This window comes from Oncorhynchus kisutch, linkage group LG23 (assembly GCF_002021735.2).
Source record: "Oncorhynchus kisutch isolate 150728-3 linkage group LG23, Okis_V2, whole genome shotgun sequence".
Taxonomy (NCBI): domain Eukaryota; kingdom Metazoa; phylum Chordata; class Actinopteri; order Salmoniformes; family Salmonidae; genus Oncorhynchus; species Oncorhynchus kisutch.
The window spans coordinates 16069369-16085757 of NC_034196.2; the positions used below are offsets into that span (position 1 = coordinate 16069369).

A 16389-nucleotide genomic window follows, 5' to 3' on the forward strand; every position below is an offset into this window, starting at 1 on the left:
ATAAGCATGAATGTCAAATGTATTTACTATTTACATTGACTGGTATTTCCATCGATGAATAAAAAGCATTATTTTGCAATTAGATTTTTTTTCTCAGTCATTTTTTATGCTTTTCCTTTTTTTCCGTGGGTGGGGGGCATACGCCAGCAATTTCCAGCTAACTTAAACCTTGATCTGTGCATGCGGACTAGGCTTAATGATGTCCTTGTCAGTTTGAGAAGAAGAGCGGGAAAATGAGGAGGACTGGAGGTAAGCTTGCTACTGCTATAATTGATTTTAATAAAAACAATATGTTTTGTTGCCCATAATGAAGCTATTTATCAGAGTTATTTACCTTACAATATGCCATATTTGAGTAATTTACATAACTTATGTTACTATGAATTGGCACCCGCAGAGCTGGACAGCGCATGGGTGTTAGTAGGCTAATTTGAGAAGCCATAATTAATTTAAACAGTTTTCATTTAAATTTGATTTTACGCTACTAACAACAAGAGTGCTTTGTGTTGGAGCCTATGTCTTCCTATTCAATAAATAAGAGGTAGACCTATCTGTTTGACAGATAAAATTTTGTCTACTATCCATAGATTCTGTCAGCCAATTCCTTCAGTGAAGAGCTTGGTGTGTTATGTTAAACCAGGGCTCAAATTGAGTGGGTATGTGAGGGTATTGTGTCTTTTGTTAAAGATAATGTCTAAAAGCACAGGCCTACCCCTTGCAAGCTTAAAATGAAATGTTAAAAAATATATATATATGGACCTGGTTATATAAATGACCTTTAACAACGCTTTAGTCCGCAGTGCATTTTATGCTAGAACCAAGCTCTAAAAGACCTGACCGATGCATATGTGATATCTTTGGTTTGTCTTCGACATTCAGCCCAGGACACAAAACATTTACTTTGCTAGAGAAGTAATGTGTGATTTTGTCACGATCAATTGACGTTTCACAATTCAACAGGCTATTAATCCACATACTAACTCTAAATCAGTCAGGAGCAAGTCAGGTAACCCAAGAAGGAACAAAAACCAGCATGCCTATTCCCGCTCTCCCTATCCGGCGCTCAATGGCATGGGGTCTACTAACCACCGGTTCTGGCAACCCATTACGCACACCTGGCAACCATCATTATGGACACTTGCTCCCCATCGTTATGCACACTTGGACTTCATTAATACCTTGATTACTTCCCCATTATTTATTTCTCAGTAGCCTCAATCTTCTGGCAGTATTGGTTTTGTTTACGTTCTGTATGCTACTCCTGTTTTGATTATCTTAATGTTTCTTGTTATTAAACAAACAAATCTGACCATAATTATATCCTCCTGATTCCTGCTTACAAGCAAAAACTAAAGCAGGAAGTACCAGTGACTCTGTCACGTTCTGACCTTTATTTCCTTTGTTTTGTATTTATTTAGTATGGTCAGGGCGTGAGTTGGGTGGGCAGTCTATGTTTGTTTTTCTATCATTTGGGTATTTCTATGTTTCGGCCTAGTATGGTTCTCAATCAGAGGCAGGTGTCATTAGTTGTCTCTGATTGAGAATCATACTTAGGTAGCCTGGGTTTCACTGTGTGTTTGTGGGTGATTGTTCCTGTCTTTGTGTTTGCACCAGATGGGACTGTTTTAGGTTTTCTCACATTTGTTGTTTTTGTTAGTTATCTCATGTGTAGTTTCTTTATAAATTAAAGAATATGGATAACCACCACGCTGCGCTTTGGTCCGCCTCTCCTTCAGATGAAGAAAACCATTACAGACTCGCTCAATGCGGAAGTGGTCAGATAGAATCGTATCGTACTACACCGGCTCTGACGCTTGTCGGATGTCACAGGGCCTGTAAACTATTATAGACTACTGTGATAAAGTGCGTCTCGGTAGGAGTCAGGCGCAGGAGAGCAGGGATTTTTCTTTGAGAAGCGTGTTTAATGTAGAGATCTGTACACATAGTCCACCAATACAAAATTGGCCCAGATGAATGTCCAAACAACGCGCTCGAAGCAAAACAAACTCGTGTCAGTACACGGAGGAACAACCACAGTGCCGACACTACATACGTCAATGCGAAAACAATAAACCGCATAGAATACTGAACACGAATACTCACAAGCTTAATCCTGCACGAATTACGGCAGGTAACAGGTGCCCTATATACCCACAGAAATCAAAGCAATTGAAACCAGGTGTGAAAAGGAACACAGACAAAACAACCAGAAAAAGAAAAAGGGATCGGTAGCGGCTAGTAAACCGGCGACGCCGAGCGCCACCCGAACAGGGAGAGGAGTTACCTTCGGTAGAAGTCGTGACAACTACAAAGGGAAATCCAGCTGCCCAGTGACGTGAGCCTACCAGATAAGCTAAATGCCTTTTACGCTCGCTTTGAGGCAAACAACACTGAAGCATCCGTGAGAGCGCCAGCTGTTCCGGACGACTGTGTGATCATGCTCTCCGTAGCCGATGTGAGCAAGACCTTGAAACAGGTCTACATTCACAAGACCGCGGGGCCAGACAGAGTATCAGGATGTGTACTCAGAGCATGCGTGAACCAACTGGCAAGTGTCTTCACTGACATTTTCAACCTCTCCCTGACAGAGTCTGTAATACCTACATGTTTCAAGCAAACCACCATAGTCCTGTGCCCAAGAAAGCGAAGGTAACCTGCCTAAATGACTGCTGCCCCGTAACACTCACGCCGGTAGCCAGGACAATAACCTCTCCCTCAATGTCAGCAAGACAAAGGAGCTGATCATGGACTACAGGAAAAGGAGGGCTACACACGCCCCCATTCACATCGATGGGGCTGTAGTGGAGTGGGTCGAGAGTTTCAAGTTCCTTGGTGTCCACATCATCAACAAACTATCATGGTCCAAACACACCAAGACAGTTGTGAAGAGGGCACGACAACACCTTTCCCCCTCAGGAGACTGAAAAGATTTGGCATGGGTCCCCATATCCTCAAAGAATTCTACATCTGCACCATCGAGAGCATCCTGACCGGTTGCATCACCACCTGGTATGGCAACTGCTCAACATCCGACAGTAAGGTGCTATAGACTGTAGTGTGTATGGCCCAGTACATCACTGGGGCCACGTTTTCTGGCATCCAGGTCCTATATACTAGAAGGTATCAGAGGAAGGCCTCAAACTGTCAAAGACTTCCGTCACCCAATTCTAGACTGTTCTCTCTGCTACCGCACGACAAGCGGTAGCGGAGGGCCAAGTCTAGATTCTACTCTCAAGCCATGAGACTGCAATTCATGAAATCCCTCCCCCCATTTTTTTTACACTGCTGTTACTTGCTGATTATTATCTATGCATCGTCACTTTACCTCCACCTACAGTACATGTACACATTTTCTCAACAAACCTGTACCCCCGCACATTGACTCGGGAACCAATATCCTCTGTATATGGCCTCGTCATTGTTATTTAATTGTGCTACTTTATATATATTTTTTTTAACTTTACTTTATTTTGGCATTATTTTCTTAACTCTATTTCTTGAACAGAATTGTTGGTTAAGGACTCGTAAATAAGCATTTCACAGTTGTATTTGGCAAATGTGAGAAATACAATTTGATTTGATATCTCCCAGATGGTCGACAAACTGGACACGGACTCCGTCAACATCATGACCAGCTGGCTCAACTGGGTACGGTAATGGATTAGATCCTCCGCATTCTCAACCACCTCGGCAACACCCGAGAGGATTCATCTCCAACTAGCGGAGGATCCTGACAACCTTTCCTTGGACGCTTCAGAAGTGTGTGTGGGGGCTGTCCTGTCCCAACGTCAAGATAACCCACATAAATTGTATGTGGTATACTACTCAACAAAACAGTCTCCTGCAGAGAAGAACTGTGTAGTTGGCATTAGAGGAGTGGGGCAACTGTTGGGTGCCAAGGACACATTTTTCATTCTCACCAACCATCGGAACCTGGAGTACATACAGACTGCGAGGCGGCTGAACCCACGCCAAGCAAGTTGTGCGCTTTTCTTCATTAGATTCAACTTCACCTTGTCATATCGCCCAGGTTCAAAGAACATCAAAGCCTGTCATCAAAACATCCTGTCTCTACGATTTGGGAGGGGTTATTTTCCTGAGTGCACCCATCAATCCGCCCTCCCAAGTCGTTGCCCCCGTGCTTTGGTGTGTAGAAGTGGGCATTCGCCAGGCTCTGGAGAGGGAACCCGTGCCTGCTACCTGTCCTTCAGAGTGCCCCTACGTTCCCACTGGTATAAGTGATCGGCTGTGATCTAAACATGCCTACACTTTAGTTTGTCAATTTAGCCCAGCAGATGCTTTTATATTCCCATGCCCTAATCACAGTCAACACAAATCTATGTTCTAACAAACATATCATGGAATAAAACTGAGAAATTAGAAAATGATAGTTTCCCAAAAGAAAAAAGTTACAAGTGCATATAGGCCTACCTGATGATATACAGCTGCTGTGTTAAACAACAACGGTCTTTTTCTTTAATTCATATATGATCAGTGTCGTGTCTTTGGCATCATTAAACTGACGATTAATCTTTATCAAATAACTCTCTGTAATTATTATTAAGCGATTAAACTGATTTATCATGTAACTGTAATTAACTAGGAAGTCGGAGCACCAAAGAAAATATTCAGATTATACAGTTATAATTTTCCCAATATAACGTTCAGATTTTTTCATATAGTGGTTAGAGTGGTTAGAGCGTTGGACTAGTAACCGGAAGGTTGCAAGTTTAAACCCCCGAGCTGACAAGGTACAAATCTGTCGTTCTGCCCCTGAACAGGCAGTTAACCCACTGTTCCTAGGCCGTCATTGAAAATAAGAATTTGTTCTTAACTGACTTGCCTAGTTAAATAAAGGAATTCTTCTTTACCTCTCATACCAAATGTTAGTCATATTCTGCATAAACCCAGTCTTCACTATGAGTCATCCATACATCAATTGTCTTAAATCATTTATTTACTAAGTAATTCACAGAAATGCATAAACAAACAGTAGATAGTTACAAGGAAACGATAACGGAGTTTCTCTAGTGGGATACACCGGCATCGCAGCTTGGTGTACAAAAGGGAAGTGGGGGTCGACGCAGGGTAGCCAAGTGGTTAGAGCGTTGGACTAGTAACTGGAAGGTTGCAAGTTCAAACCCCTGAGCTGACAAGGTAAAAATCTGTCATTCTGCCCCTGAACAGGCAGTTAACCCACTGTTCCTAGGCCATCATTGAAAATAAGAATTTGTTCTTAACTGACTTGCCTAGTTAAATAAAGGTCAAATAAAATCAAAAGATAAGACAACACACAGTTGATAATTATAACAATTGAAATGCTAATCCTTTGCACATGAACGCTCACTCATTCGAGAACAATTGCAATCAATGTATATATTTATGCTCAGTGTGTCGTCGGGATCTCTGTTGAAAAGTTTGTTTCTGTTGGAGAGTTTGTCCGCCCTCTCTGTCGTGGTTAGGATGGATAGTTCAGAGTGACATTAATTCATGTCGTTATAGAATAAATGTTTTGCCGGTTGTCGGTCTTCACGTTCAATGATACCGAATTCCTAGCTGCAGTCTAATAATTAATATCAAAGACTTGTTCATATTCTGTCGGTATCAATAGTCTAAGAGTTTAACCACGTGGGATGGTTAAAAGATTCAGCAGTCTGGTCTCAAACCTTGGCCCTCTCATTATCGAGGTAAGCTGGTCTGCAACCTTTGTCCTCTCGTAATTGAGAGCAACATGGTCTGTTGTCTGTCAACATGGTCTGTTGAGAAATTCTCAAGGTGGTTTTATTCGGGAGAGCAGAAAAGGGCTGTCTCATGACGCCAGGTGCTAACTGTGCTCATGGGCAGTCCTCTGATTTAGTTCAACTCAAAAGAGAATTGGAGTTAACCTTCATTAAACAGTCCAAAATCACATTACACAGTTTTACAAACAGTATCATCCTCGCTCATTCATCTTATACAACAATTAGATGTAAACCTCATATCTGAGGCTATTACATAAACAGTGTTATGGTAATGTGGCAGTATTGTCTCCCATGAGTTTCACAAAATTGTACCAAATGGACCAGTTCGTAGCTGGATTATTCAGTGATCTTTTATACCTTCTCCAGAACATAAATGTTGTTCGGACCTCAAGTTCTGTGAGGTGGAAGAAATTCCTTTGTTCTCTTCTATGAAAACTCTACTCTCTCTCTATACTGTGGCCATGAGGAGATAATCTCCTCCAGGAATTTATGACCTCTCTCTGACCACAGCAGCCTGGGTGTAGGAGACAGAGGGATGGGGCTTGCTGTACCCAAAGAGGGCAACATCATGACATCAGATACTTCAGTTGTAACTGGTTCTGTTGCGCTACATTTTTACAGTTGATAGACAACTTTAGCATTGTTCCAAACTTAGACTACTGGTGTCCTCTTTTTTAACAATAGCCTGTATAGAAATCAAAAAGTCTAGAGTGCTGCATGCTTTGTTGTGGTATTAAAAAATAGTCTGCTTGTCTCCAGTCATGTAACTTGACATAAAATTGCATGAAATTAGTTAATAAAAGGCCATTTTTTCCTGGCCCGAAAACAAGGTGATAGATTCATGCAGTACTTTTATTATATTGGATATCTTTTCACCCATACCCTTGTCTGCGGTGGTCTGTGAATCCACAACCTTCTGGCTACTGTCGCAATGTAATGCATACAAAAACAAGAACAGTTTCTAAAATGGCATATCTATGGCTCTCAAATGGGTTTCCCAAAAGTATTGTAGCACTAAAATAATCTTCTGTCCATTTAGTGTCAATAGAATTAAGATGATCTTAGTGCTACGATGCTTTTGGTAAACCCAGTACTGGTCTGTCCTATGTGAGGGTACTCAGTGTTGGAAAAAGTACTCAATTTTCATACTTGAGTAAAAGTTAAGATACCTTAATAGAAAATGAATCAAGTAAAAGTGAAAGTCACCTAGTAAAATACTACTTGAGTAAAAGTATAAAAGTAATTGGTTTTAAATATACTTAAGTATCAAAAGTAAAAGTTGAAATCCTTTCAAAGCAAACCAGAGGGCAAAATTTGATTGTTACTTTTTTATTGCTAGATAGCCAGGGGCACACTCCAACACTCAGACATCATTTACAAACAAAGCATTTGTGTTTAGTGAGTCTGCCAGATCAGAGGCAGTAGGGATGACCAGGGATGTTCTTGTGATAAGTGTGTGAATTGGACCATTTTCCTGTCAAAATGTAACAAGTACTTTTGGGTAAAGTAAATATACCCCCAAAAACGAATTAAGTAGTACTTTAAAGTATTTTTACTGGAGTACTTTACACCACTGGGTAACCTGTAGGCATGTTCTCTGCTATCCACTTTATGTTTTAATTATTATTTTGAGTATAGGGGAGGTCCACTTTTTTTTTTTTTTAAGTGTTCAGGTAAAAAAATATTTTAATGAAGGGAGGGCCACCATTTTAATTTCAGAGAGGTCCGATTTTCTCCCGGTATCCCTCATTATAAAGCAAGTTCCTTCCTGTGTACGGTAGCCCTCAGTATTCCTCAATGTTAGCACAACATTTGTGAATTTACCCTCCGAATCGAGTGCGTAGGCGATACAGGGTTAGCAGAATAGTGTTGTGGGAAGACGATCGAGGTAGAAAGAAAATGGGTGTATTAAACATCAATCTGAGCCCATAAACCGGTAGGGCAGTCATTTTACAGAGCCACCTGCAGACTAAACTGTTGTTTCCATTGCTGCAGCTCTGCCTGACACACACAAGCACACGCATTTACACACGCACGCTTAGGCGCGCGCGCATCACGGGCGCACGCTCGCATCAGACTGCACACTGTAATGACAGCCCGGATTCCTCTGGTCTCCCTCAGAATACGACGCTTCCTCTTGATGTTTGTGGCAAAACAGCTATGAGGGCATCTTGAAAGGGGGTCTTTCTTTTTGTAGCAACATGTAGAGTTTATTTAACTTTTCATCCTGCCTTTAGCGTTTTCGTTATTTGGTGTATTGCTGTTGTGGATAAAACCATAGCACAAAAATATGAGTTTTGTGCGTGGGGTATTTTTTCCTTACGTCAAAAATATCCTACATTCATCCGTAACTTAAACGCAATTCTGAATATAACTACAAAAGTTAACTAATCCTGGATGTAGTCATGGGGGTAAACTTGAATTTGCGATATCTAAACCATTAACGTTTGGATGAATTGTTTAGCATGAGAGCAGGTGAGTCAGTCTTCGTGTTTGTCTAGTGAGGCGACGCGCGCATTGCCCACGGATAGGACGAAGCCAAGTGTTGGAGAACGGTGGAGAACGGCGCAGTGATCAGCGGTGATCTGTGCTGGGGATTACGCCTCCGAACACTGGGGAAAAGCCAGGCACGCCGATATGGGTGAGTGGATACAGTCTGATTTTTAAACGAGACTACTTTTCATTTTGATAAATGAATAGCCAACTACACACAAAAAATGGTGGGTTGTTTGGTTGACCCAACTACTGGATTGCAGGCGTTGGGTCACTTAGTTGGGTTGCTTTCTTTAAAAAGAGCACGGTTGGGTTGTTGATGTTGGGTTATATTGATATGACACATCAGGTCAGATCAGAAAGCTGGCAGTGTAGTTTAGTAGGGGTGTGGCTTTCACAGTTATTTTTAGCCACCCGTGAGAGTAAATGTAATTCCTGTTAATCAGTTTGTTGTGTAGTTATCACACATTAAGGTTGAATGTTGACATTTTTGTATCTTCAATGAGGCTTACAGAAGTTGGAGTTCTCTTAAACCTCATTGTTGGGATACAACCTTATTATGCATTGAAGGTAGCATACCTTATTATAATATGTCATAAATAATCATAATATTCTCAAGGAATATGGCAAATGCAACAACAACAAAAGTGAACAATTTACATGTGCAGTATCCAAACATATGATGATGAACAGGAATTACATTTACTCTCATGGGTGTCCAATAAGATCGAACTGAAAGCCACGCCCCTAATAAGCCATGCATCCTGGAAATAACCTAATGAGATCATAAAAAAAGACCCAGCTGCTAGGTCCATCCAGCATGAATGTAAAAAATATTGTTCTCTTTGGCACATGGCAAAATGTGTAGAATTGCAGGAAGTTAGGGGGGGGCTTGTTTGGACCTTGTGGGGGCACCTCACCAAACTGCGCTATGCCACTGGGTAACAGCACACTGAGTGGTATGAGATGACTATATCATTATAAACATTTGTAGCATAATGGACAACAAATTATGCACCTTATATACCACTGCTTTTAAGATACGAATGTGTTTCTCTTGGTTTTAATTGGAAGGCTATAGGTGTGATGCACTTGTTTACAGATCATTGGCTGTTGCTAATAGATGAACTTAATGATGTATTTACTTAGATTTACTTATGCATGAGTTATGCACTAGTGCATTATGAACAGTTGTTGAGAAATTCTCATTTTAGAAAACTGTAGGTTTTTCTAATCGCACCAATGTGCTGTTCTGCTCTGCCCTGCTCTGCATGAGGATTCCACTGGTGAGATGCTGGTATGGTCTCATTAAATTCATCTGAAAATTGAATAGTTTTTTTGCCCTCTGCCCCCTATAGTCATCCAATGTTGACCTAGCTGATGAGCTGTTCCTGCCAGTCTGCAGTGAGGCAGGACCCCGGCAGGTTAAACCCAATTACTGCTTCACATATCGACTCCTTTAATCAGTGACTAGATATAGATTTCTCAACTGCTGCAGGCCACATCACTGACCACTCAGTTGAGTATAGCTCCTCAGTATGGATAACAATGGAGACGGAGTCAGACAGTGGCTTCAAGGACCTGAATTCATACCAATACTATGGCTAGCTTCTCTGATGGGATATTTCATTCCTACTGAAACCTGTTCGTCAAAATGTAAGCTCCGGTTATCTGACATTAAGGGCAGAACAATACCTGTCACCTCGGTCACTTTTGGAGATTCAGAATGTGTCCTTTTCGCCCAGTCCCATGACACTTGTTCCCGTTATCTAAATGTTATGCACGTGCTACACACAAAAAAACTTTGTCACTGATATTCACACGTGAAAACCTTTACTCTTCAGTTAACACACACACACACACACACTCTCTCTGTCGCCATCATAAATACCACTCTCTCTCTCCGACAAACATACACACTGCTTCCAACTGTAATATGTTAGGCACCAAACAGAATGTAAGAAGCACCAGAAAGAGAGAGGATTTTGATATAGTTAGGCCTATGTGAATCCTATCTTTGTAACACATCTCATGAGTAGCAGACCCTTTTCCTTTCTTCCTGCGCCAATCAAGTATGCATAAGACCTACTGTCAAGTTACCAGGTTGTGAGCTAGCTAGGTAACATGACTGAACAACGTTGTTTGTTAACAAAACAATAACAAACGGCCGGGATTTGTTCAAAACGGCCCTCTACATGTTTTGTGAAATTACATCAAATGCGCACGAAGTCGCGCAGTAAGAAAGAAAGGTAGCTCTGGTAATATGAGTCATGTTCTTTTTACTGTTTGATCTACAGACAAGCTGTTTTCTTTGATGTAAAGCTGCAAGCATGACTGTCGTGAATTGGTTTTTCCTCTCTGGCACTACTGGGTGAAAGTAAACTTGCAAAGCCTATCTGACTGGCTGGTGCTCTTGGTTATTATACCAGGGAAATGATATACAATCAGTGGTGTAAAGTACTTTAAGTAAAACGTTCTTTGGAATATCTGTACTTTACTATTTATATTTTGGCAACATTTACTTCACTACATTCCTAAAGAAAATATTGTAATTTTTACTCCATACATTTTCCATGACACCCAAAAGTACTTGTTACATTTTGACAGGAAAATGGTCCAATTCACATCAAGAGTACATCCCTGGTCATCCCTACTGCCTCTGATCTGGCGGACTCACCAAACACAAATGATTTGTTTGTTAATTATGTCTGAGTGTTGGAGTGTGCCCGTGGCTATCCATCAATAAAAAAAACAATCCAATTGTGCCATCTGGTTTGCTTAATATAAGGAATTTGAAATGGTTTCAACTTTTACTTTTGATACTTAAGTACATTTTTGCAATTCCATTTACTTTTGATACTTAAGTATATTTTAAACCAAATACTTTTAGACTTTTACTCAAGGATTATGTTACTGGATGACTTTCACTTTTACATGAGTCATTTTCTATTAAGTTATCTTTACTTTTACTCAGGTATGAAAATGTAGTACTTTTCCCACCACTGTATACAATGTATCAACTTTGCTCGCTCTGCATACTACTCCAATATATTGAATGTACAGTACATATGTAACAACAGAAGACTCATCATGGTCTGCATCCCCTCTCGTCATCACGTCTTAATGATATTTTAAAAACTGATGAAGGGAATAGATGTTTAGGAAGAGTGGACGGAGAGAAGCAGGTGAGTGAAGGCTGGAAGGAAATGCGGCTGGCAGATTACACCTGCCACACGTTTGAAAGTGAAGTGGATATTGGACCGGCGCGTACAAGTGACTAGTTAGTGGCTGTTGCTTCAATTTGTAAATGAAAGTGACTTTATAAACATTTTATAACAGGCGCCAGCGGCTTCTTTAGATCGGTAGGGCATATGATACCACCAAAAATGTGGTAGTATCATATGAAATGGTACTAGGTATCCTAAAATGTTTTATTATGATGTTTTGGTACCATGTTAGTACCGTGGTACTGGTATACTGTGAAAAACGACATGGGAGTACTGTAGGCTAGTGGGTATCCTAGAAATAAGGAGTTAATACTCTTTAACAATGGTGGCATTTGATTCGCCTCATGTGTCAGAGCTTTTTGGTAGAAAGGACAGTTGGACTGAAATCCAACAAATAATCCAACTAATTGATTATATATACAGTTGAAGTTGGAAGTTTACATACACCTTAGCCAAATACATTCACAAGGTCCTTTGCTGTTGTTCTGGGATTGATTTGCACTTTTCACACCAACGTACGTACATCTATAGGAGACAGAACGCGTCTCCTTCCTGAGGGGTATGACGGCTGCGTGGTCCCATGGTGTTTATACTTGCGTCCTATTGCTTGTACTGATGAACGTGGTACCTTCAGGCGTTTAAAAATTGCCCCCAATGATGAACCAGACTTGTGGAGGTCTACTTTTTTCCTGAGATCATAGCTGATTTCTTTGCAATTATCCATGATGTCAAGCAAAGAGGGACTGAGTTTGAAGGTAGGCCTTGAAATACATCCACAGGTACACTTCTAATTAACTCAAATGATGTCATTTAGCCTATCAGAAGCTTCTAAAGCCATGACATCATTTTCTGGAAGTTTCCAAGCTGTTTAATGGCACAGTCAACTTAGTGTATGTAAACTTCTGACCCACTGGAATTGTGATACAGTGAAATAATCTGTCTGTAAACAATTGTTGTGAAAATGACTTGTGTCATGAACAAAGTAGATGTCCTAACCGACTTGCCAAAACTATAGTTTGTTTATAAGAAATTTGTGGAGTGTTTGAAAAAACAAGTTTCAATGACTCCAACCTAAGTGTATGTAAACTTCCGACTTCAACTGTAGCTAGTAGCACTGAAAAACGTTCATAAATGTGCTTGCTTTGCTTTGTATAAATTCTGAATGCTGCGTAGATATAGGATCCTGAATCATAATGAGATAAATCAGTTCATGAGTTACAGTTGTTTTTGTTTCACCTTTATTTTACCCTTGAGATGAATAATATTTTTCGATTGACACTATGTAAAGCCCCTTCCTTTAATTTTAACTGTGATGGAACAAAGTAAAACAGTTTTACTACCTTCCACTTTAAATCCCATCCCTTACCTAATTAATGTCAGACTTTGAAATGCACAGATCCGTAGATGCAGGCACTGGCATGGTTTTGCCTCTCAAGGGCCTCTTTAGATTTTGTGGGGTGGGACATTAACATTTAAGAACAATTAGCATTTTATTGGTGGCTTTTAGATACAAATGATGACAGATAGGTGATAGGGATCATTGGGGAGCTATAAAATGACATGGTCTAATCACCAGCTTTCTTTGATGTAGAATGGTTTGTCTGTGGCTGTGTCTGTCGGCTGCCATGCTATTTTATTTGTTGCTTGCTCATTGTGCTTGTTAATCGGCCAGACATGAGTGCTTGTAAGACAGAGTAGATCCATGCTAAATCCCCTTTGCCTTGCATGTTTACTAAAACAAGACATGCAAGAACTGCTCTCAGCTTCATGGAGACCTGGGACCACATCTGGCTTAATGTAGCCTCTTAATCTCCTCCTGGATAAAGATATGTAAAGTTACTTTATTTGACACTTTTTGGTTGGGATTTCAAAGCAACAATGGAGAGGACTGTTTTCGGTTAGTTTAAATGGTTTAGGGTGGCAGGTTGCTTAGCGGTTAACAGTGTTGGGCCAGTAACTGAAAGATCACTCTTTTGAATCCCCGAGCTGGCTAGGTGAAAAATCTGTCGATGTGCCCTTGAGCAAGGCACTTACCCATAATTGCGCCTGTAAATCGCTCTGTATAAGAGTGTCTACTAAAATGTAAACATGTATTCCTTATTATTTATATTTCAAAAGTGTGGTTGAAAAACATCAATATTACTAACCAGGCTATCAAACAGAGTTACTTTCATGGTTAGGCCTTATTTACAGGCTGCACCAGAGACAGTCGCTGTCCAGTGTAATGTGGTGCTGAACATCAGAATTCTGTCAGTAGTTTCAATGGTGCTGAATCTCCTATCCCTGCTATTACAGCTTGTTTCCTGTGACAAAGATACCACACACTTAAAGCAAACAGGTATACAGTGCCTTCGCAAAGTCTTCAGACCCCTTGACTTTTTCCACATTTTGTTAGGTTACAGCCTTATTCTAAAATTGATTCAATAGATTTTGTTCCCTATCAGTACCTCATAGTGACAAAGCAATAGCAGGTTTTTAGATTTCTTTGCTTATTTATTATTATATATATTTTTAAATATCAAATTTACGTAAGTATTCAGACCCTTTACTCAGTACTTTGTTCAAGCACCTTTAGCAGCGATTAGAGCCTTGAGTCTGACGTTACAAGCTTGGCACACCTGTATTTGGGGACCCTCTCCCAATCTTCTCTGCAGATCCTCTCAAGCTCTGTCAGGTTGGATGGGGAGTGCTGCTGCACATCTATTTTCAGGTCTCTCCAGAGATGTTGGATCGGGTTCAAGTCAGGGCTCTGACTGGGCCACTCAAGGACATTCAGAGACATGTCCCGAAGCCACTCCTGCGTTGTCTTGGTTGTGTGCTTAGGGTCGTTGTCCTGTTGGAAGGTGAACCTTCATCCCAGTCTGAGGTCCTGAGCGAACTGGAGCAGGTTTTTTAAAATCAAGGATCTCTCTGTACTTTGCTCCTTTCATCTTTGCCTCAATCCTGACTAGTCTCCCAGTCCCTGCCACTGAAAAATATCCCTGCAGCATGATGCTGCCACCACCATGCTTCTCCATAGGGATGGTGCCACGTTTCCTCCAGATATGACGCTTGACATTCAGGCCAAAGAGTTCAATCTTCCTGACGGGCCGCCCCTAGGTGGTAATGGTAGGCAACAACACATCTGCCACGCTGATCCTCAACATTGGGGCCCCTCAGGGTTGCGTGCTTAGTCCCCTCCGGTACTCCCTGTTCACTCACGACTGCGTGGCCAAGTACGACTCCAACACCATCATTAAGTTTGCTGACGACACAACAGTGGTAGGTAGACCTGATCATCGAAAACTATGAGACAGCCTACAGTGAGGAGATCAGAGACCTGACAGTGTTGTGCCCGGACAACAACCTCTCCCTCAACCTGATCAAGACAAAGGAGCTGATCATACAGGAAAAGGAGTGCCGAACACGCCCCCATTCACATCGTCAGGGCTGTTGTGGAGTGGGTCCAGAGTTTAAAGTTCCTTGGTGTCCACATCACCAACAAACTATCATGGTCCAAACACACCAAGACAGTCATGAAGAGGGCACGACAACACCTTTTCCCCTTCAGGAGACTGAAAAGATTTGGGCTGGGTCCCCAGATCCTGACCCCAGATCACGGTAAGGTCTGATACCAACAGGCTCAGAGACAGTTTCTATTTGAAAAGCCATCAGACAGCAGAACACTTGAACTGGACTGACCACCTGCTCTGATTCGTATACACGACTAATAAAACTTGAAACTTGAACTTTAAAAAAGTTGTTGGCTCAACTGCAAGTCTGTTCATCGATAATAAGCGATGAAATCCTAGAATTATCTACAATCCTTTAATCGGAAGATTATATTTGCTAATCAGCACTTAATGCCCATAATTGTGCAGTTTAATCTTGACATTATCTCTTAACGCTTGAGTTATCTACTCTGTATGAAATACTGGAAAATATTGCTTTCCTTATTTAAAATAAATCATTTAGAAAAATAGACCCAAAACTATACCGTTATATAATATGCACAGGAAAACACTAATCAGCACAGTTGAGACATAGGAAAAGACAAAGTAAAATGCTAACTAGTCTCCCCCCCCCAAAATGTTCTTGAAGAGAGCACATAAGACAGCTCTTGCTCTTCTCTTGAGCCTTCCCTGATATATTTTTTCTCAAATAATTTAATATGCTTTGTTAATCCATTCCCCAGCCTCCCACTATGATCCCAGGGATGTGTGTGGGTTGGCCTCTCTCCCTCAGTTCTGCATCAGAGACTTACCAAATCTACCTCATTCCAGCCATAGAGATGAACACAGAGTAATTGAGGTTAAGGATGTTTGTCCTCATTTCATTTAAGGCTCTAATTTATGTACTGTAATCCAGGATGAATTTCTCTCACAATTACTGTCTCTCTGATAACGATTAGCAGCAGTATCCTGTTGCCACCAGTAACCAGCTCCTTTATTGTACATCTACATCTACAGCTGTTGCTGTGCTATAGCTTTATCTACTCTACCTCTGCCTCCACTTCCACTGCCTTTGCTGCTACACTTCTGCTAGCTCTACCTATAAAATAAGCTTTTATCATAAATCAGTCGATTTTATACTGCGCCCTGCTTCCACTGTGAACTTTACAGCTCTCTCCCATTTCTAAATAAATGTGTGTGAAATAATGGGTTTTAAGTGTGTAAGGCGTACTTCATTTCAATATTGCAATTTCAGTGTGACCAATTAATCTGTGTTGCATGATGGCAGTCCTGCATCGGTAATATGTCACGAACTTCTATGGCTTGAAAGTCTTTTTAATTGTATGTGTCTTAAATCTGAGTGAACACACTCAATATTGCAGTATATCACATATAGTGCTACTAAGCCAGAGCTTGGCTCAGCACTAATACATACAGTGCCTTCGGAAAGTATTCAGGCACCTTGACTTTTTCCAAATTTTGTTATGTTACAGCCTT

General features: G+C 40.9%; 1 protein-coding gene across 2 annotated transcripts in view; it reads left to right on the forward strand.

Moving 5' to 3' along the window:
• The first annotated feature begins 7757 nt into the window (after positions 1 to 7757).
• Positions 7758 to 16389, forward strand: part of LOC109868629 (leucine-rich repeat transmembrane neuronal protein 4-like) — a 68893-nt gene continuing 60261 nt past the window's right edge. For both annotated transcript variants that reach the window (XR_004205081.1, XM_031803372.1), the window contains exon 1: positions 7758 to 8382. Coding sequence is in view for 1 of the 2 variants with exons in the window: in XM_031803372.1 (XP_031659232.1) it covers positions 8379 to 8382 (4 nt within the window). In the remaining variant the exon portion in view is untranslated. The remainder of the gene's footprint in view (positions 8383 to 16389) is intronic.